The 23,730-nt window shown below is 42.0% G+C and overlaps 2 gene segments (V, D, J or C); both read left to right on the forward strand.

The window, feature by feature from the left end:
* Nucleotides 1–29: 29 nt before the first annotated feature.
* LOC132381355 (immunoglobulin gamma-1 heavy chain-like) lies at nucleotides 30–21,811 on the forward strand. The segment is given in 9 exon segments: nucleotides 30–146; nucleotides 256–571; nucleotides 848–897; nucleotides 13,079–13,372; nucleotides 14,319–14,618; nucleotides 18,138–18,440; nucleotides 18,527–18,844; nucleotides 20,167–20,481; nucleotides 21,134–21,811. Coding segments are annotated over 9 exon segments (2,325 nt in total).
* LOC132381360 (Ig heavy chain C region-like) overlaps nucleotides 61–23,730 on the forward strand; it is a 240,147-nt gene continuing 216,477 nt past the window's right edge. The window contains exon 1 of the C gene segment in view: nucleotides 61–72.

Here is a 23,730-nt window from a genome sequence, read left to right on the forward strand (position 1 = left end):
TCCCTATTTAAACAGCGCTCACTGCGGCTCCGGACAAAGCCGGCCTGAGCTGAAGCCGCCGATCTCAACAGTGTCCAAGTCCGGCTCAGTGTTCAGGGCGATGGGGGTCGTTCCTTATCTCTGTCTCCTCCTGTCTTGTCTGGCAGGTGGGTGTCCCGCGGCTTGTCGCCCACCCGCGACCGGCTGTTTCTCCGAGGCTTTGTGAGTCACTGCCCGTGGAACATTTTATTAATTTCTGCTCTTTTTTATTGACAGGCGTGCGGTCCGAGATCGTACTGAGACAGCCAAGGTCAGCGGTGGTAAAGCCCGGACAGTCCCACACACTGACCTGTGAGGTCAGAGGGTTCAGCCTCAGCAGCTATAGCATGCACTGGGTGAAACAGGTCCCCGGGAAAGGGCTGGAGTGGCTGGCGTATATATCGAGTGGTGGTAACAAGTATTACGCGCCTGGAGTCCAGAGCCGGTTCACCATTTCCAGGGGCGGCAGCACCGTCAATCTGCAAATGACCAGCCTGAGACTGGACGACACGGCCACCTATTACTGTGCGAGAGATCTGGGTGGCACAGTGTGAGAGATGGCGGCTCCCTCCATACACAAACCTACCGCAACACAACTCTTTAAATGGCGCTCTTCGGGCGCCTCCACCGGCCTTTACCCCGGGACCCGTGAATATCAATCAGATCCAGAGTGGATAATCTGGGAGTGGGAACAAGTTCCACTGGAGAAGTGTCTGGAAGGGAACGGGACCACCTACTGTGGTTTGACTGAGGAGTTACTGTACTGGGAGACAGTGAGAGGGGCGGAGGTTATCGTACGGCGGTGTATCACTGTGACTATACCTGGGTATGGCTATCTTGACTACTGGGGCGGAGGAACCTCGCTGACAGTGACTTCAGGTAAGACCAACTTCTCAATTGTATCTTCACGCAGTAGTATTTTATTTATTTACGGTTTTGGCGAATTCGGTGATTCACCTGAAATCAGTGAGATATTTAGAGCGAGTACATGAATCTCCCCGAACCGGCGGGTTTCTCCAGAGCCCAGTAACAGTACAAGGGTACATACCCCACCCCACCAGTGAACAGTCCACAGACCGGGAACAGGCTCAGGGGAATGGGGTCGGATCTTGTCACCAGACTGTGCCTTGACACCGGCCGGTTGTGCTGAGTGAGCTCAGTGTTTGGTTCGTCTGGCTTCTGATTCTCAGCACCAACTGAAGCCACGTTCAGGGGCTAAGCGTTTCAGTGCAGTTGAACTCGTTCCCTGTCAGTGACAACAATGGATCTGTTCCGTGTCAAGTTATTGGCATCGGGTTTTACTGTCGGCTGCTTTCATGTTGAAGGTAATGGGATTGAGACATAATCTGAGGGAATGGTTACACACGAATGATCTGGTTGATGGCTCAATATCCCCAGGGTACAGGTGGGTGTCAGTCCCATCATGTAATGTCCGGCCTGAGGTCCGTCCCGGGATACAGCAAAAGTATCGGCGATATCCCAGGATTAATTGATGGGATTAAGGTTTTAGTTTTATTCCCTGATGGGTGAGGAGGCTGGGTATGGTGGGGAAGAATTTTGGAGTGAGAAGGCAGTGGGGAAGTGGTGCAGGAAAGGTAAGGCAGGGAATTGAAATCACAATTCCTTCACACATTCCGGGCAGCCTTGCATTGGTGGGCGGGGGAGGGGGGAGTGGTGCAGGTGGGGTGGGGAGGGAAGCGTTCAAGTCAAAAATGTGTAGCAGGCGAGCATTTAAGGGAAGGTTTGTTGATGAACGTTTGTGATCTGGAACACACCGCCTGAATGATGGTGGTGGCCAACAGTGAGTGTATAGAGGGAACAGGATGAGATCCGCCTTTTGTAGGGATACAAGGAAGAGCAGAGAGACCAATGGGTTTATTGGGTTTGCTCAGCTAAAGGGAAGCACGACACTATCGGATGAATGGCCTCACTCTCTGCTCTGTCATTCAATGGAATCAGCATTTATCTTGTAAATCTGGGAAATTCTTCCACAAAGGGATTCCAACAACCACCCCAGAGTACACAGAGCATAGGTTAAATGCAGATTACAGCTCCCATGTCCTGTTCTGGCAGCCACGGATTAAATAGAAAGATCCTTCTGCACTGTCCCATCCCTCCCAGGGCGGAGGCAGCAGAGGTTAGACACAGAGTGAAGCTTCCCCCAACCTGTCCCATCACACGCTCACGGGACGCGAGTTGAACTTCACTGTTCAAATGGACGGCTTATTCTCAGTTTCCAGACAGAGCAACTGCTCTAATTTCTCGCCCTCCTCCATCCCTCGACTAGGTTTGTTTTACAAGTGTTTTCCTACATTAACCAGTGCTGCTGGTGATTCAGTAAAAGTGGTTGCGAGATAAAGTGCTGACATTTACAGACACCTTTCATGGTGTCCCCGAGCTCTTCACAGGCAATGAAGTAGTTTCAAAGTACAGCCCTGTTGTAGAGTCGGGAATGCGGACCTACTCTGCACACAGCAGAATCCACAAACTGCAAGGTGAGAACGATCAGACAGTCTGTTCTGGAGACGTTATTGAAGGAGAAATATTGTCCAGGACACCGTGGACACAGTGATCCAATGGACAGGCACAAAGTTGGATTCGGAGTGATGGGAAACAGGGCAGTACATCAAAGCAGATGAGTAGTGCAGAGGGATGGATGAACAGTCCACGGATCCCACCACAACAAAACTGGCAAATTTAAACTCAGTTCATCATATTCTGCAACAGATTTGGATCTGTGGTCAGATTTCCAACATCTTAATAATTGGTATTGTTTTTAAATCTAGTCATTAGTAATGATGACCCTTCAGTTTTACTGATGTCCCTCAGGGAAGGAGATGTCTCATCCTTACCATCCTTACCCTTTGCAGCTATATAGGACCCTGGTCAGACCCCACTTGAAGCACTGTGCTCAGTTCTGGTCACCTCACTACAGAAAGGATGTGGAAGCCATAGAAAGGGTGCAGAGAAGATTTACAAGGATGGTTCCTGGATTGGGAGCATGCCTTATGAGAACAGGTTGAGTGAACTTGGCCTTTTCTCCTCTGAGCGATGGAGGATGATAGAGGTGAAAAAGATGATGAGAGGCATTGATCGTGTGGATAGTCAGAGGCTTTTTCCCAGGGCTGAAACGGTTGCAACAAGAGGACACAGGTTTAAGCTGCTGGGGAGTAGGTACAGAAGAGATGCCAGGGGTAAGTTTTTTACTCAGGACTGGTGAGTGTGTGGAATGGGCTGCCGGCAATGGTGGTGGAGGCGGATACAATAGGGTCTTTTAAGAGACCTTTGGATAGGTCCATGGAGCTCAGAAAAATAGAGGGCCATGAGTAAGCCTAGTTCTTAATTTCTAAGGTAGGGACATGTTCGGCACAACTTTGTGAGCCACAGGGCCTGTATTGTGCTGTAGGTTTTCTAAGTTCCATTGTCTATGTGTTCTATGAGCCTATTTATGACCTATCAATGTGTTTGTCTCCAAAAGCCCTCTCAATGACAGCTCAGATGTGTAATTCATTCAGACTTTACCGGCAAAGCCCAGATTCCAAAAAACAAATGAATAAATAAAATTGCCCATCTGTTGTTCATATTCCCCGATGTTCTTTCTTTCTTGCTTTTTCAATTTTTTAATTGATTTTCATATATACATATAAAAAAACATAACATAATAATGAGTAAATTATGAATACAATAGACTTGAAGTCACGTTGATAATAAGATAACAATATCCTATTAAACATCAGCAGAAAAAAAATACCTTAATCAATCAAGTCCATATGATTATATATGAAAAAAAACAAAAATAACCATTAAAAGAAGAAAAAATTTGAAAATATGTGAAAAAAGTATATATTAAGAAAAATAAAGCACTAAACTAAACTAACATGGGCAATAATAATAGTTTACAAGTATATGATAGTGTCAAAGAACTCCGGAACTCCATACCTGAACATGAATAAGCAGAAAGAAGGTCTGGAAAAGGCCAAATTAATTCATATGAAAATGTCGAATAAACGGTCTCCAAGTTTCTTCAAATTTAATTGATGAGTCAAAAATAGTGCTTCTAATTTTTTCCAGGCTCAGATAAGAAATAGATAAGAAATACCACTGAAACGTGGTAGGAGGATTTACTTCTTTCCAATTTTGTAATATAGACCTTCTGGCCATTAATGTTACAAAAGCAATCATTCGTCTGATTAAAGGGGAAAACTGATTACCATCTTCATTTGGTATGCCAAAAATTGCAGTAATAAAATGAGGTTGTAAATCTATATTCCAAATTGAGGAAATAGTAGTAAATATGTCCTTCCAGTAATTATGTAAAGTGGGACATGACCAAAACATATGGGTCAATGAGGCCACTTCTGAATGACATCTGTCACATTGAGGGTTAATATGAGAATAGAATCGAGCAAGTTTATCTTTAGACATATGAGCTCTATGTACAATTTTAAATTGTATTAAAGCACGTTTAGCACATATAGAAGAAGAATTAACCATTTGCAAAATTTTTTCCCATTTATCTGTTGATATATTATATCGAAGTTCTTTTTCCCATTCTTGTTTAATTCTAACTGATATTTCTGGTTGTATCTTCATAATCATATTATAAATAAAAGCTACTAATCCCTTCTGACAAGGGTTTAAGGTAAAAATCAAATCTGTAAAGTCCACCAAAATTGAATTAGGAAAAGATGGTAAAACTTTATGTGAGAAATTTCTAATTTGTAAATATCTGAAAAAATTAGATTTAGGTAATTCAAATTTGTTGGAAAGTTGGTCAAATGACATCAAAGTATCTTCAAAAAAGAGATCACGAAAACATTTTATACCTTTCCTTTTCCATATGTTAAAAGCTTGATCTGTCCAAGAGGATTTGAAAAAGAAATTAAGTAAGATAGGGCTATCAAGAACAAAGTTTTTCAAAGTAAAAAACTTACGAAATTGAAACCAAATTCGTAATGTATGTTTAATAACAGGATTAGATATTTGTTTATTAAATTTAACTAAATCAGCAGGAAGACAAGAACCAAGAACAGAGAATAGAGAATATCCCTTTACCTCATTACATTCCAAATTTACCCACTGTGGGCACAATGGTGAATCCAAATCTAGTTTCCAATACATTAAATTACGAATATTATTTGCCCAATAATAAAATCTAAAGTTAGGTAAAGCTAAACCACCATCTTTTTTAGATTTTTGTAATTGCTTTTTACTTAACCTAGGGTTTTTATTTTGCCACACAAATGAGGACATTTTTGAATCAATGTTATCAAAAAAAGATTTAGAAATAAAAACTGGTAAGGCTTGAAATAAGTACAAGAATTTCGGTAAAATCATCATTTTAATAGCATTAATCCGACCAATTAATGATAAAAACAAAGGAGACCATCTTGTAGTAAGTTGATGAATTTGATGAAGCATAGGTAAAAAATTCAGTCTAAATAAATCTTTATATTTCTTGGTAATTTTTATACCTAAATAGGTAAAGTTATCAGTAACAACTTTAAATGGTATCCTATCACTCAATAAAGTTTGTACATTTAAAGGAAATAATTCACTCTTATCTAAATTTAGTTTATAACCAGAAAAAGTACCAAATTGAACCAACAAGGATAAAATAGCAGGAATAGACCTATCAGGGTCAGAAATATATAACAGCAAATCATCAGCATAAAGTGATAATTTGTATAACTTCTCATTACGGGTAATACCAAAAATATTAGGAGATTCACGAATAGCAATAGCTAAAGGTTCTAATGCAATATTAAATAATAAAGGACTTAAGGGACAGCCTTGTCTCGTACCACGAGATAATTGAAAAAAAGAGGATCTATAGTTATTTGTAAGAACAGAAGCAACAGGTTTATGATATATTAATTTAATCCATGATATAAAGTTAGGACTAAAATTAAAATTTCTCAATGTATTAAATAAATATATCCATTCAACTCTATCAAAAGCTTTTTCAGCATCTAATGAAATAACACATTCTGGGATTGTGGGTGGTGAAGTATGAATTATATTAATCAATTTTCTAACATTAAAAAAGGAATACCGATTCCTCATAAAACCAGTTTGATCTTCTGAAATAATCTGTGATAGTACTTTTTCTAATCTAATGGCTAAAATTTTTGTAAGAATCTTAGAATCTACATTTAATAGTGATATAGGGCGATAAGATGTACATAAAGTAGGATCTTTATCTTTTTTAAGAATTAGAGAGATATTTGCTTCATAAAAAGATTGAGGTAATCTCTTCTTAGCAAACGCATCATTAAAAATTTCACATAACCAAAGAGAGAGCAAAGAAGAAAAAGTTTTAAAAAATTCTACTATATAACCATCAGGACCAGGAGCTTTCCCTGAATTCATTGATGAGATAGCCTCTCCTATTTCCACCATAGAGATAGGAGCATCTAACAGGCTATGGTCTTCATCAATCAGTTTAGGAATATTCAAATTGTTAAAAAAATTATCTATCATGGACTGGTCACCATCAAATTCTGATTGATATAGAGATTTATAAAAATCTTGAAAGGTATTATTAATTTCTTTATGATCAGTAGTTAAATTACCGTCTTGTTTGCGAATTTTAATAATTTGTCGCTTAGTCGAAATAGCTTTTAATTGATTAGCTAACAGTTTGCCAGTTCGATCACTGTGAATATAGAATTGAGCCCTGGTCCTAATTAATTGATTTTCAATTGAAGAAGATAATAGTAAACTATGTTCCATTTGAAGCTCAACTCTCTTCTTATAAAGTTCTTTGGTAGGAGTCACGGAATAAATCTTATCAATTTCCTTGATTTTATCCACTAATAAAGCAATATCTAAATATCTTTGTTTTCTTTTACCAACAGAATATGAGATAATTTGTCCACGGATAAAAGCCTTAAAAGAGTCCCAAAGTATTCCTCTGTCGATTTCTTCAGTGCAGTTTGTTGAGAAAAACAAGTCAATTTGCTGTTTTATGTAGGTGATAAATTCTGGGTCTTGAAGCAAAGTAGCGTTAAGCCTCCAAGATCTGATATTATTGGAATAGTCCGAAATCTTAATAGATAACTTCAAAGGTGCATGATCCGAAATAGTAATAGAATCATATTTACAATCAATAACATCCGTTAATAACCGATGATCAATAAGAAAATAGTCAATTCTAGAACAGCTATGATATACATGTGAAAAAAATGAAAATTCTTTATCTTTAGGGTTCAAAAACCGCCATATTTCTGTAATTCCCGAATCAACCATAAACAAATTAATAAGTAGGGCTGATCTGTTCGGAAGAGTACGAATAGGTTTAGATCTATCCGTCGAAGGATTCAAACAACAATTAAAATCTCCACCCATTATCAACATATATTCATTTAGATTAGGAAGGGAAGTAAATAAACGTTTAAAAAATTCAGGGCAGTCAAAGTTTGGAGCATAAATATTAACTAGAACAACTTTCCGATTAAAAAGTAAGCCAGTTATCAACAAAAATCTACCCTGTGGGTCAGAAATAATTTCATGATGTGTAAACGATATTGAGGGGTCTATAAAAATAGACACATTCCTAATTTTAGCGGTACAATTCGAGTGAAATTGTTGACCCTTCCAGAACCTAAAAAAACGTTGATTATCCTCCCTCCTGATATGGGTCTCCTGTGCAAAGATAATATTAGCATTCAGTCTATGGAATACTTTAAATATTTTTTTACGTTTAATCGGATGATTTAAACCATTAGTATTCCAGGAGATAAAGTTAACAGATTTATCCATCATACTAATATTAGTTGTGTGTATCATAAAAGGTTAAAAAGACACATAACCCACAATTCAGGAAGGAGGAAAATTGATTCAGGAGCAACCGGAGAACATGACACCTCAACAATATTAATAATTTAAAGTCGGCCCATAAACTAAAAGCAAAAAAATAAAGAGCAAAAGCATGAAAAAAGATCCCTCCCCCCTCCCCCCAGCCTTCGAAAAAAAGCCAAGCGGCAAGCGCATAATCTAATACTAACATTACCCCCATTTCAAGATGGCAGCTCTATAAAAAGATTAAAAGAAAACTATATAACACCCAGATTAAAATATAGAGTTGCAAAAAGAAAATATATATCAATCAGAATAAAAGAAAACTAATATAATAAAACAAACAATCATTAATAAAAAAAGTATAAACATCAAAATTTAAAAGTGTAATATACCTTTAAAAAAAAAATCCCGTGTACAAATACAAGATGACTTTTCAAAAACAAAGACTTATGGGAAGAAGAAACGCCATTTTGAAAAAGCCATATTACTAAATACAAATGTGAGTTCAGCAATCTATTAAAAGACAAAATAAGATTTTAAAAAAAAGGGATATAATAAACAGTACAATATATATAAAAAAAAAGACCAAAAATCCAAAACATTCGTCCCATTTCTGAGTACAGGCAAACAAATAAATGCTTACAAAAAACAGAATCTTACGGGAAAAAGAAAAGACATCTTAAAAAAAAAGTAAATCATTATTGCAAAATATATACGTATATAACCAAAACAGAAAGAAAAAAAAGATATTATAAAAATTAAAAAGAACGTCTATAAACAATGATGATAGTAAAAAAAACCAGACCCATAGATCAAAATAAGAAGTTATAACCCAGCTTCATAGGTTAAAACTTAAAATAGAAAGATATCCTCTCTCCGAAAAATCTTCCACATAACACATAGTTCAAGTTGCAGTAGAAGATCGAAATTCTTCAACAAATTTCTTCGCTTCTTCCGGAGTGTTAAAAATTTGCTGACTGTTGTCGTTGGGCGTAATTCTAAGCTTCACTGGATACATTAAAACTTGTTTAAGTCCAATCGAATAAATCTCTGCCATCACTGGTTTAAAAGCAATTCTGGCTCTCATAACCTCATAAGAATAATCCTCAACAATTCGAAATTTGAAGTTATTGTAAGAAATCATACCTTCTTTACGAGCTAATCAAATTAAAAGCTCTTTCTCACGAGGATAATGAAGGCGAACAATCACCGCTCGTGGTTTATCAGTCATAGACGAAATCCTCGCAACTCTGTGAGCACGGTCAATAACAGGTTTAGTTTGCAAACCTTCATCACCGAAAATTTCCCACAGTAATTTAGAGAAAAATTCAGTTAAATCACCGGACTCAACTCTTTCGGAAAACCCGATAATTCGCAAATTCTGTCTGCGAGATCGATTTTCGAGATCAGTAATTTTAAACTTATGCTGATAGATCAGCTTTAAGAGTCGATTGTACCTTCTTATCCAAAGCCTCAAGTGTACATGCTTTTTCAACAATTAATTTTTCAAGAGTCTCCAACTTATCTTCATGCCGCTGAATATCCGTTGCCTGCGACTGAAGCTTAGTATCAAGCGATCTAACAGCTCCTTCAAGTTCAGACATTTTCGTGGTGAGCTTGTTTTCCAAACTTGCAATTTTACTTTCCAAACTTGCCATTTTACTTTCCATCTTGCTTTCCAAACTTGTAAGTTTAGTGTCCAGAAGATTAGAAATTGCATCGATAGATAAAGGCTCCTTAGACGATTTCTTACTTGTAGCCATTTTAAGTTCGGCCAAGTTAGATCAAATATAGTTTTAGGGAAAAAAAAGTCAATCGAAAATATCAACTCATTTGATTAAATTCGAAAAGATTTGATTAAAGGGTGATTATAGTTAGAAAAGTGAAGAGCGCCTAAAAGGCAGATGTTTACGTCGCCATCTTGAAACTCCACCCCCCCCCGATGTTCTATCCACTTACTACAATACAGACTGAAATCAGACTGAATCTCCACCGATCTGCTGATTCACCATCGATCGTTTTGTCCAAATACGCAGCTCCTGTGACCCACCCAGATCCAGTTCCCCTCCACTCCCGCACCCTGTGACCCACCCAGATCCAGTTACCCTCTTCACCCCAGCACCCTGTGACCCACCCAGATCCAGTTCCCCTCTTCACCCCAGCACACCATGCCCCACCCAGATCCAGTTACCCTCTTCACCCCATCACCCCGCGACCCACTCAGATCCAGTTCCCCTCTTCACCCAGCACCCTGTGACCCACCCAGATCCAGTTCCCCTCTTCATCCCAGCACCCCGTGACCCACCCAGATATAGTTCCCCTCTTCATCCCAGCACCCAGTGACCCACCCAGATCCAGTTCCCCTCTTCACCCCAGCACCCTGTGACCCACCCAGATGCAGTTCCCCTCTTCACCCCAGCACACCGTGCCCCACCCAGATCCAGTTACCCTCTTCACCCCAGCACCCCGTGACCCACCCAGATCCAGTTCCCCTCTTCACCCCAGCACCCTGCTGTCAGTTTGATGGGTGTTTTTATAAAGACCCAGAGGAACACTGATCCAGACAGAACTGTACTTACCACCTGCTGGTCCCGGGATGTAAAAGATCCTCGGCTGCAAATCTCACCGACTGACATTATTGTGCCTCCTGCACTGCCAAGACTGAGCAGCTCAGGGAACATCTGTGGGGTGAGAAACAGAGTTAATGTTTCACAACAGTGACCTTTCACCAGACTCTGTCAATCTGATTTCTGGCAACTACGCTGTTTCCTGAATATAAATCCATCCTGGAGGGAAATCATCCAGAAATCATCCAGTGACCGGAGAAACTCCGGATGCAACGTACCTTTCCTATTTTGATGAAAACAATTTGTTTTTCATTGGTTTCTACAACCCCAGAACATCCCAGGGCCTTTCCCAACCCAGCAAGTACTCCTGCAGTGTGTCACTTGTCCACAAGCTGAACTACAACATGACAATCTAGTCTGTTTGGGTGATGTTGGAAGGGAATGGTCACTTTTAGCCTACAATTCCTAAAGCTCCCCAACATTGGAAAACCTTCATTTGAAGTCTGAAAATTCAAAGTAAAATTTATTATCAGGGTACATATATGTCACCACATACAACTCTGAGATTCATTTGCTTCTGGGCATACTCAGCAAATCCATAGAATAGTAACTGTAAACAGGATCAAAGAAACAGCAAGAGCATAGAAGACAATAAACTGGTGAATTGCAACCCTAAATAAATTGCAATAAATAACAAGGTAAAGAGTCCTTAAAGTGAGATCATTGTTTATGGGAACATCTCAATAGATGAGTGTAATTATCCTCTTTTACTCAAGAGCCGGATGCTTGAGGGTAGTAACTGTTCTTGAAATTGGTGCTGTGAGTCCTGAGGCTCTTGTTCCATCTGCTTGATGGCAGCAGTGAGAAAAGAGCAGGGCCTGGGTGGTGAGGATCTTTGATGATAGATGCTGCTTTCTTACGACAGCATTTCATGTAGATGTGCTCAATGGTTGACAGTGCTTTACCCATTATGTACTGGGCTGAATCCACTATTGTTTGCAGTATTTTCCATTCAAAGGCATTGCTGTTCCCATACCAGGCGATAATACAGCCAGTCAATACACTTTCCACTACAATTCTATAGAAATTTATCAAGATTTTAGACATCATGCCAAATCTCCACAGACTCCTGAGGAAGTAGATGCACTGTCCTGTTTCCTCTGCAATTACATTTATATGCTGAGTCCAGGACAGGTCCTCTGAGATAGTGACACCCAGGAGTTTAAAGTTACTGACTGTGTGGTAGATGAATAGATAGTCACAGATTACTGATGGTCGTCCTGATGGTCCCATGTCTTTGATCCCATAACTCCCTTGTTGTCAAGGGTTGACGCTGATAAACAGCAGCAAGGTTCCTCAGACCACAGCTGACCATCCCTTTCCCCTGCTGCTCAATACAAGAGAAACTGAAGATACTGTGGTTTGAATGGTGCTGGCTGTAGCTGGCATTCCCGAAGTGAACCATTTACCAGTGTCTAGCCACTTACACTGGAGTCAGTCTCACAGTTCCACAGACCACTGCGCCCCAAGATTTACTGAGTGACAGATGCCACCAGAACTGTCACCACACTCCACCACATGACACGGGGCCTTGCTGGAGTTGCCTGGATTAAACTGGGGTTTCCACCTCCATGATTCCCTCGCAGACTAGACTTGTCAAAGGATCACAGTCACCATTCATCTCAGTGCGATTCTGGGCCTGGTGTGTTGGGAAGGCGTTTGGCTTGTAATTTCCACAGGCTCGGTGCGGTTGAAGTTCTTCCTCAGTTGCATGGGTTGAATTTTGAGGCAGTGTCAGATGCATCAAGGAGTGCAGAGGGTGCATCAGAAGTGCGGAAGACTTCGGAGTCCTCGTGCGAGTCTCCCAGAAGGTGAATTTACAGGTTGAGTCTGTGGTAAAGAAGGCAAACACAATGTTGGCATCAAATTCACATCGGACATTGGATGAGTACGGTTCTGGGTGGGGTGTTGGGGCACACTTGTGACTGTGGGCTCAAGCCTCCACTGTGAGACTGACCCATAGCCTCTGAGCTCAGTGACACAGATTCCCAGCTGGGTGTTGAAGTGGTGAGAGTTTTGTTTCATGGGGTGAATAATTTTGGAAATTACTCATTTATAAACAGTACTGTGCAAAAATCTTGGGCACAAGTACATTGCTAGCGTACCCAAGACTTTTCCGTAGTAACATATTTGTCAAAGTGGAGTGGAGAGTGAGTTTGTAAATCTGGCGAGAGGATGTTGGGAATGGTGAGGGTGGACTGCCACGGGAGGGGTGTGGGACAGATGACAGAGCAGGGGCAGCAGTTTGCATGGGTGCAGACCCAACCAGCTCTGAGACAACAGGCAAGGTCACTTGATTCAAAACAATTGATTTATTGATCTTTCCAGAATGTCTCTCTGATGCTTCTCCCTCCCTTCCCTTTCCCACTCTCAGTCCACAATAGAGACCCACATCAGAATCAGGTTTATCCTCACTCACATCTGTCATGAAATTTGTTTTTCTTTAGTGGCTGAGGTACAGTGCAATTCATAAAATTACTACAGTACAGTGGAGGGGTCGGGTGGGCATCCCAGCTTATGTGTCTCAGACTTCAGCACAGTAGTTAGTAATGGTAACGTATAACATGTCTCCTTTGTCTGCCAGTAATGCATTTACTTACAGAACTTCTGTGAATTTCTTTCCATTTCAGAGGTCAAGTCCACACCATCAGTCTACATCACCCCTTCCTGCACCACAGAATCTGACCAAGGCATCAGGCTCCTCTGTCTGGTCAAGGACTATCAGCCTGAGAGCATCAGTCAGACATGGTCCACTAACAGTGGGGACATCACCACTGGAATCAAGAAATACCCGGCGGTGTTGGGGCAAAATTCAAAGTACACGATGAGCAGCTTGCTCGAAGTCTCTGCGGCGGACTGGAAGAAGAATAATGTCTACACGTGCAAGGCAGGGATGGTGACAGTGGAGTTCCAGAAACCTCAATGTTAGTATGAGACATATTTTTCTCTTAAAAGCTGCATTGATCTCAGAGTGTAAACCTGGAACACGAACCTTTGTCAGATAATGTTCAGCACGGCAATTAACTCCTTTACTCTAATCTTACAATGGCAGTATGACTCCTCACCAAAATCACAGTGAGAAAACGTATGGAATTGATACAGGGGGAAACGTCCTCCTGAACTCAATGAAACTCCGTATCAGTGGAGGGTGGAGGAAACAACTTGTGCTGATCTGTCTCCATTGTATCCACTCCTTTCAGGAACCTCTCCACCATCCCATCCCACAAAAACCTCCCTACAGATCAGCTCCTGTACACATACAGAGACCGCTGGCCCATCGTACCCCTGCACACAGAACAACAATTTAAACTTTACCCCTCTCCTCCTGCACTTACCCCTCCACCCTCCACCCTGCTTCCCCCTCTTCTGATAAAAGCAATCCCTAGTGAATGTGACGAAGGAATCCACTCCAGTGCCCTTCTTTAACCACCTTCTCACAGATCTGAACAAGCCTTTGCAGAGACAACAAAATAATTCCCTCCTGTCCATCTGTTCTTCTTTCTCATTGAAAGTAAAATTGTGTTTCCCAAATTCACCAATGGAAACAGTTCCACACCATGTACTCCTGCTCACAGGAGCTGGTATCAGTCATTCTCCATTAAACAATTAGATCACGGCAGGTCTGCACCTCAACCCCATGACCCACCTCTCTGCATTATCATAGCATAGTGGGACACGCTGCTGGGAGGCCCAAGTGATACACCCAGCCCTCCCACTCACTGGTGTGAGCCATCAGATCATCAGATCAGCTGTAAATTAACAACATTCTTGAGAGGGCTGGAACTGGGGAGCTTGCCCGGGATGAGGGGGAATGAAGTCCAAAGCATGGGCAAAGCAATCATGTACTGACAGATATTAAATGTGTTACAGCTCCGAAGCTCAGCTCCCTTGTTCCATCCCGGGAGGTGATCCACAGTCAAGCAAATGCTGTCCTGGGCTGTGTGATATCTGGATTCTCTCCCGACAACGTTCAGGTATCCTGGAAAAAAGCTGGATCTGCCCAAGAAGGCATCGTTCTCCCTTCCACTCGGAGATCTGATGGTACATTTGAAACAATCTCTTACCTGACAGTGCCTGTGCAGGAATGGACCAAGGAACAGAAATATACTTGTGAAGTGAATCACGCACCTTCCGGTTTCAGTGGTCAGGTCAACATGACGTATCAAGAGGGTGAGTGATGTCTGAAGAAAAATTAATTAACTTACAGCACTAAACTACTTAACTCCCACACAATTCCTGTCCCTACTGTCAATCTGGTTGTGTGATGTAGAGATGATCTTTGCACTTTGAATCAACTCATGTCACCAGCAGCTTTAACCCCATCTACTGGGCAGGAAAGGTATAAGATGAGGTCACCTGTCCATTCTGTCTCAATAATTGTAGTTGTCTCTGTTTGCAGTTATAATGAAAATAAGTTAGTGAGCAAAGCTCACGTCCCATGCTTTACTTCCCTTTCCCTTTTTCACTGTCTTCTCAGTGTTAGTTCCTCAAAAAATATCTCTGCAATTTTGTATTTGCTTCAGTCCCCAGAGTCTGTTTCCAGTGTTTCCAGAGAGACTCTTCTGTCGATTCTCAACTCACTGAAATGTAGGTGCCTGGATTATTTTTGAATTGATGCCGAATCCTCGAGTGAATGTTGTGACCTTGTGTCCTCAGATCCTTGACCAGGTTCAGACAGCACATGCATTTATCATGGCTGACAACAACCTCATCCCGATAGGATGCGATATACAGAGGACAGAGAGTGGGAATATGTGGGGCTCCCTTTTTCCAAGCATGGGAAAAGAGCTGAAAATATCTAACATTTAAATCTATGAATCTTCCATTTCCAGGTGGAAACTGTCCTTCGGAGCCTGTGCCAATGTTCTTTTACCAGAGTAACCTCAATGCAACATTCTCCGATGGTTGTACCCTACAGTATCATTGTTCTGCAGGAAAGTGTGAAATAAAGTGATTGGCTGTGTATACAATTCGTCATTGAATTTCATAACAATCCAGTTACTGGATTCCAGACCTGCTCCTGGTATCCATTGGGATGGAAATTTAACAAAGAGAGAAGAAAACACATGATTCAAACTGACTACCTCTCCAATCACATTTCTATTCGACTTTCTATTATCCTTGTGGCCACCTTTTTCAATTTGACTTCCCATTCCCATTCTGACATGTCTGTCCATGGTCTCCTCTACTGCCCTGGTGAGGCCAAAGTCAGGTTGGAGTAGCAACACCTCATATTCCATCCAGATATCTGCCAGTCTGATAGCTTGAGTTCTAATTTATGCAACCTCCAGTAATCTCCCCCGGTCCTTTAATCCCCTTTTTTCCTAATCCCCATATTAGATACCACCTCATTCTATCACTTCTACCCACCTGTCCATCATTTCCTCTGTGGTCCACTGTCCTGTCAGATTGCTTCTGCTTCAGCCATTTATCTCTTCCATTTATCCCCCACCAGCTTTCTACTTCATACCCCCTCCCCATCCACACCCTTACCCCCTCACCTGGTCTCACCACTCATCTGACAGATTGTATTCCTCTCCACTCCACCCACCTCTTATTCTGGCTTCTGCCCACTTCCTTTCCAGTACTGGTGAAGTCACTTGGCCTGAAAGATCGATTGTTTATTTCCATCCATAGACGCTGCCTGACTTCCCATGTTCCTCCAGCATTTTGTGTGTGTTGTTCAAGATCTCCAGCATCTGTAGAACCTCTTGTGTTTCTGGTTGTCCATACTCTCATTCATTTGTGTAGATTGTTGCTTCAGTGTGACTCCGATCCCAATTCCACTTTCCTTGGCCAGATTCCCTCCTGTCTGACTCCAGTCAGCAAGAACTGGAACCTGTCTTTCACCCAGTGGCTGTGAGGCACGAGGTGATGAAGGTGAACGGGGCAGAAATTCCAAATTGACTCAGTCAAAGGATGGATGACCCTTTGATAATGTTGGGCACAAGACAAATTGGTGAGACAAGACACAGGGGTCTACCAAGTCTCCTGTCCAATCTGACATGATTTGTGTGTAATTCCTGAATCAGACAAGTTGCGAAAGTAACATTGATCCATGTGCGGGACACTGAATTCAGTCCAATTGGGAAACTCAGTGATCCCAAAGAATGTCAGAAAGGACAATGTTTTGTTAAAATTACCCAAGCACTGATAGAATGCTATGTTTCTTGTGGAATAATTCAGCAATAAGGGGAGTGATCTTGACTCTGTCAGGTTTTATGAGGGGATCTCATTTCCCAGGGACTGCTGAACATCAAGACCAGTCTGATATGGGACCAAACTGAGAAACCTGCCAAAACACATTTAACAACAACACAGTGCTGATTAAACTGGGATTCACAATTCCGTGACCCTTCAGTGTACACCGACGTTTGCAGATTTGTGATATTACACAACAATGATCATCTAGACTACACCCATGGACTTTCTGTTTTAAAAGAAAATTGCTCATAATCTAACTGACATGAGAAAGGTTAAGAAATACACATCATACTTTGTCAGATGATCCGTCCCAGTCAGACTGGACAGTGTGTGTTACATCTGCTCTTTCTTCAGACAAAGACACTGACTCACAGTCTCACTGAAGGACTCAACCGTGACACAAACACAATCAGCCTCCACACTAAATGTCAAAGAGCAAAAGGGGACCAAGTGTGTAAATGGTGCACACAAAGTGCAGAGAGCTGCAATGTCCGTGAACTGATGATCGTGCATTGGGAGACGGCCTCAACAACTTCACACAAAACCGACACTAACCCAGAGGACAGGTGACCCAACACTTGATCAAAGAGCTGTTTTATTCACTTATCATTTCCTATCAATCACTGATCGCTCTGGAACTGAGGGACTTGCTGCCTCATTCCTGATGGTGATTCAGGTTCAGCCGTGTTGCTGCAGGTCTGGAGTCACAGACCAGCCGGACCAGATGGGACTCTCCGGAAGTTATCACAGGGAACGACACTACAAATACCTCCGTGGACATCTTTCTATTCCAAAAAGCACTGATGAATTGAATTTAAACTCCCATCCACCAGGTTGGGATTTGAAACTATTTTCCCAGTTCATCAGCCCAGCAACTTAACAACACACTCTGACCGTGGCTGCTCATTTCAAGAGAGACAGAGGCTTCAGTGTTTGTACACAGGAATGCTAAAATCACAGGCACCAGCAGAAGTAGTGCAGGTGTATGAGGGAGCAGAGTTGAAAGAATACAATGTTTTCTGAAGCTTGTGTTGGCGGTGAAGGTTGCAGAGATGGGGAGAGGCACAGCCACAGTAAGACTGAATGTTGGGATGTGAAGTTATTAAACTGAGTGAATCCCAGGCTCAGCCCAGATGGAGAAAGGGATTCTCATTGATTCACAGTGTCCATTGTTACTAATCAATGGCACTGAGTCTCCGAGCAAAGAATATACTGAGCTGCGTCTCTGCTGAGAAATCTGCATGCTTCTCTGTCTCACAGTGAACCAATTGGTACAGTTATAAGAAAGGGATTCAAAACCGATTAGCACATCCTTTGTTCTGATTTTCTTTTCTGAATCAAAACTTGGAGGAGTGTGAGACACGTGATTCAGTCCTGGGTGTTTCTGTTACTCTGTTTGCATTAACACAAGGTCTGTCTTGACCTAACACAACCAATAGAAATGTCTCCAGTAAGATTCTGAGCATTTCCATTTCTAATCCACAGAATTGTCTGTCTTTATTCAAAATCCCGACATTGAAGAGATGTGGATCGACAAGACTACTACCGTGAAGTGCACGGTTCTCTGTACAGATCCCGAAGATATCCACATCTCTTGGCACGTGGGTGGGAAGGAGAAAACAAAAGGAATTCACACCCATCAAGCAGAGGGGGATGGGTCCCGATACAGAGTGCTCAGCGAACTCCAGATCAGTGTGGAGGAGTGGTTCAGTGGGGTGGAGTACGAGTGCTCTGCTCAGGAATCTCCTTCATCTTCCCGAGTGTCAGCACGGACCAATAGTACCAAAGGTGGGTCAGAGACCAGCGATTAAATGGCCAGCATTAGTTACCTGAGTCAAAATGTTTGAGAATTCCTATTTTCTTGTCTATTCCAGTTGAGATAAAAAGTCCCAAGGTCAGACTGCTGCCTCCACCTCAGGAAGAGACCAAGAAAAGGAAAATGGTCACACTGGAGTGTGTGGTCTCTGGGTTCTACCCGGACCAAATAAATGTCATCTGGGAGAAAGGCAGCACTGTGATCACCTCCAACACCAGCGCTACACCGACCGCACTGGAGCAGGGGTGGACTTTCAGTGCCAGACACTTCCTGACCGTGAGTTTACAGGAGTGGGAGACAGAATCAGTCTTCAGTTGTACAGTGATTCATCCCCCCTCCAACACCCGTATCAAGAAGCAAGTGAAGAACGTCCAAGGTAGGGTCCTGGTTCCTCACCCCATTTTTTAAATTGTTTACATTGTGCTATGAATTCAAGGTCAACACTAAATCACAGTGTAGTTCTGGTTTCGTTATATGAGGGAACTGATAAAATTCCAAGTACATTTATTATCAAAATCTGTGCACCATATACAACCTTGAGATTCTCTTGTTGCAGACAGTCACAAAACAAAGAAACAGAATAGAATTCAGAGTCAAACATCCAATGTGAGAAAAAGAAAGAACAAATTGTGTAAACAATATAAAGGTTCAAACAAACAATCCACAGAACCTGAACCGCAGAGTCCCCTGAAGTAAATCCACAGCCACGTCACCAGTTCAGCACTGCAACCGGTCCAGGAGACCGATGGCTGCAGGCCACGGCCACGGAGCCAGGCTCAGTGCTGAGGTGAGTGCCGATGGCTGCAGGCCGCAGCTGCAGAGTCAGTTCAGTGCTGAGGTGAGGGAAGCCTCATAGAGTAGTGAGCTGAATACCGGTTTGGCCATTGACTCAGCCTCAATGTCATCATCTTTTTAATCTCGCTTGGCACTTAAATTGGCCAATCATCGGTTTGTTTTCCACTCTCAACCAACATAATCCACATTTTCACCATCGAAACAATAGTATTCCAGGAAATAATTTCAGAACTGGAGGTGAATCCAGATCATTTCACTGGACAGACACTCTGGAAATTGCTGATACTCATCTTCAAAATGCTCCCTCCCTTTACCTTTGAACAAGCCCCTGATTAGTGCCTCAGCTGGGACTGAATTTCCAGCAGAGCAGCTCTCCCTCTGCTCCTGTGTGGGAACAGTCAGCCTGGACAATGTGTAGAAGCCTCTGGAGGGCGGCTTGAACACACAACATTCTGACAAAGCAGAAGCAAATGTTAGTTACACCTAACAGAGAAAAAGAGTGCATTTAATATTAGTCACAAAAACTAAATGTTTCTCATAAATTCTGTAATATGAAGTGTATTTTCTGCAAGATTTTCACGTGATACTTTGCTCTGTTTCCTGTTCCACCAACACAGTCTGAAATACTGGTTATTTTCTGTATTTGTTTTAATAAGTGGCTGGCAACAGTTTAAGTGACCATGAAACTGCAAAAACAATGCAAGGGCCAATCTTGTTCATTTACATTCCCTCAGGGTGTCTACCCTAGTGAAGATTCCTTTTTTCACCAATGTAGATTGGTCTCATCTCCTCTTGATGGGACTGGCAAATCATTGACCAGAGACGAACAGAAATGCTGGTCTTGTCAGTGAGAAATTCATCCATTGGGGAATGGGGAAATAATAATTGTGACGTTTCTCCCAGATAAATGTTCAGATACTTCAGTCACTTTAAGCAAACCTTCCTTCGAAGAGATCTGGACGAAGAGGACAGCAACCATTCTATGTGATGTGGTTCACAGTGACTTACAGGGATTCAGTGTAACCTGGCAGGTGGACGGAAGGAAGAGGGAAGATGGGGTGAGGACAGTAGGTCCAGACAGCAATGGAGGTGAAGACAAGATCACCAGCAGACTGACAGTCCCTGCTGCAGAGTGGAACAGTGGGGCTGAGTTCTCGTGTATGATAGAGGACGAGAGTTTGCCAACACCGGTGAAGAAATCCATCAGGAAGGACACAGGTACGTGTGGACAGAATTCAGTGTGAGTCTAATCTCAGCAATTGGACAGATTTATCACCGTCCAGCACTGTGATAGACGATAGAAAATGAGAACAGGAGCAGGTCATTGGGTCTCTCGATCTGAATCATTCAGTCTGGTTTCGGCTAGTCATCCAAACTCAATCAATATTCCTATTTTCTCCAGATATCCTTTGACCCATTCACATGAAGAAGTGCATACAACCCATTCTTGAATATATTACATGATAATTCTTCAAGTGGTTTCTGTGGCAGAGAGTTCGACAGGTTCTCACTCCCTCTCACACATACACAGCTAAGACTGCCACCCCTGCTCCAGGGGAGATGGAACAAACAGCACAGGATGATGCAAGTCCAGGGGCTGAGTTCCACTTTCTGTAGAGTTGCTGTGTTCAGCGACACCCATTGATTGAACTGAATGGACTAACCTTGCTGGGAGCAGTAAAATGCAGCAGGTTCAAGATTTCCACTCCACAAATCCCAATGATGAGCAGAAAGGGAAAAGCCTTTGGTTTCAGATAAAGTGAAGTCTCTCAGATTTAGAAATTGTTTATGTTGGTACAAGACCAGAATGTGTTGGGTCAGGAGGGAATTATTGGAAGATTCATTCTAACTGAGATTCTCTCTGTTCCAGGTGTTGTGACTCGTCCTCAGGTCTACCTCCTCCCCCCATCATCGGATGAGGTAGACACCGATCAGACTGGGACCTTCATGTGCCTGGTCACCAAGTTCTCTCCCGCAGACATCTATGTGGCCTGGATGGCCAATGACACCCTTCTGAAGACAGGGTTTGTGAACCAGCCGGTGACCACGGACCCCAGAAAAGGCTGGAACACAATGACCAGTCAGCTGAAGGTTTCTCCTGAGGAGTGGAAGAGCGGCACCACTTTCTCCTGTGTGGTGGGTCATGAGTCGCTCACAACCAACCTGTTCCGAAGCATCAATAAATCTCACAGCAAACCCACCCTGGTCAATGTCTCACTTGTTCTGACTGATAGTTTTAAATCTTGTGTGTAACAATGTGTGATTCAATCCATGAAACCCTAGTTTTATTAGTTTTATGATTATTAATTATCACAGAGGGTTATTTTGCTGATTAAAACATGTTTCAGATCTGGACCTTTTAAAATAATTAGGAATGAAATTAAGGTCAAGAATCAAATTAAGGAACAAACATGATTCACCACAAATCTCTGAGTTTGTACGTACATCCTAAGACCTTCTTCTGCCATGTTTGAATGGATTTCAACCCTGTGTGGGACTGCACAATGTATTAAATCTCTGTTTGTGTCAATGTACCGATCCAAGTGCAATAAATATGATGTGAAAATATTTTAGCTGTGATTTTTGGAGACAGGAAATAAGGAACTTTCAACATGAGGTGTGGTAGGTGACGCACACTCGGGGAGAAATAGATGTCTTTGTATCTATGGTGTCTAAACCCTTCCTGCATCAGGAGTCCCAATGATCAGCTGTCAACAAATGGTCAAAGAAATTAGAACCTGCAGCCATCTGACAAAGAGGTGAGAGTGCCAACCACTGACCAGACAATATATTTGTGTCAAAGATGTCGGATCGCTGTGTGAGGGCTCCTTGCCCCCATTAACTTTGCTGCTGCTCATCTGGTCCATGTGTGACGCTAACTAAATGAAACATATCATTGTTGGCAACTGTTCTTTTGCAATGGTGCAGTTAAACCTCTGTCTGTCAGGGCAGATGGTTTGCATCTGCACTGAAGGGGTCTAATATCCTCACAGGAAGGTTTACTAATGCTGCATGGGGGGTGCGGGTGGGGGCTGTTTAAACTAGAGTTTCAGGGGATGAGAACCAGAGGGTCAGGACAGATAGTGGAGAGGTTCTGGAGATAGATGTCAGGAATTAAACGGTTGAGCATGGTATGAGCAATGTTCTCAGCTGGGTATATTTCAAAGCAGGTATTTTATAGGAAAGGCAAATGAGCTCATGTCATAGATTAAAATAAGGAATTATGATACCGTAAAAATTAGTGAGACTTGGTTGCAGGAGGGGCAGGACTGGCAGCTCAATATTCCAGAGTTCCATTGTTTTAGACATGTCAATGCAAGAGCGATTAAAGGAAGAGGAATGGTGTTACCTGTGATCAGTCAGGAGAGACTGGAGAACTCCTCTATTTAGGCTTTATGGGTGGAAATGAGGAATAGGAAAGGTCTGACCACGTTAATGGGCCTATATTAAAGACCACCCAACAGTCTACAGGATTTAGAAGTACAAGTTTGTAGGGAGATCACAGACTGTTGTGAAAAACATAAGGTTGTGATGGTAGGTCATTTCAACTTTCTACATATTGACTTGGATTCCCAGTCTATAAAAGGGATGGAGTTTGTGAAATGTACACAGGAAAGTTTCTTTAATTGGCATGGAGAAGTCCCAACGGGAGTGTGTGGAATACTCGATGTCTTTTTAGGGAATGAGACAGGGCAGCTGACAGAAGATTGTATAAGGGAACACTTTGCATCTACTGATCAAAATGCAATTAGTTTCAAAAGAAATATGGCAAAAGATAAATCTGGTTCCTAGGTTCAGATTCTAAATTCGAGAAAGGCCAATTTTGATGGTATCAGAAAGGATCTGGCAAGTGTGAGTTGGGACAGGGTGTTTTCTGGCAAAGGTGTTCTTGGTAAGTAGGAAGCCTTCAAATATGAAATTTTGAGAGCACATTGCTTGTCTGTGCCTGTCAGAATAAAAGGCAATGATGACAGGTCTAGGGAGCCTTGGTCTTCAAGAGATATTGAGGCCCTGGTGAAGAAGAGAAAGGAAATGCTCAGCAGGGTCAGGCAGGTAGGAACAAATGAGGTATTTATGGGGTATAATAACTGCAAAAAAACCCCTAAGAAAGAAATAAGAACTAAAAGAATGGACAAGGTTGCCCTAGCAGGCAAACTGCAGGAGAATCCTAAGGGATTTGACAGATATGTCAAGATGAGGTAGTAAATTTGATTGGATATTGGTTTTGTGGAAGAAGCCAGAGATGGTAGCAGATGGTTGCTTCTCTGACTGAAGGCTTATGACTGGTGGAGTTCTGCAGGAATTGGTGCTGGGTCCATTGTTGTCTGTCATCTGTATCAATCACCTAGATCAGGGATGGCCAACCAGTGGTGCATTGTACCCCAGTGATAATAATAAAAAAGTAACCCCACTCATGCAAAAAGTATTAACCAAAAACCAATTTGTAGAAAAAAAATCTATACCAGG

The sequence above is a fragment of the Hypanus sabinus genome, chromosome 26 (genome assembly GCF_030144855.1).
Source record: "Hypanus sabinus isolate sHypSab1 chromosome 26, sHypSab1.hap1, whole genome shotgun sequence".
Lineage (NCBI taxonomy): Eukaryota > Metazoa > Chordata > Chondrichthyes > Myliobatiformes > Dasyatidae > Hypanus > Hypanus sabinus.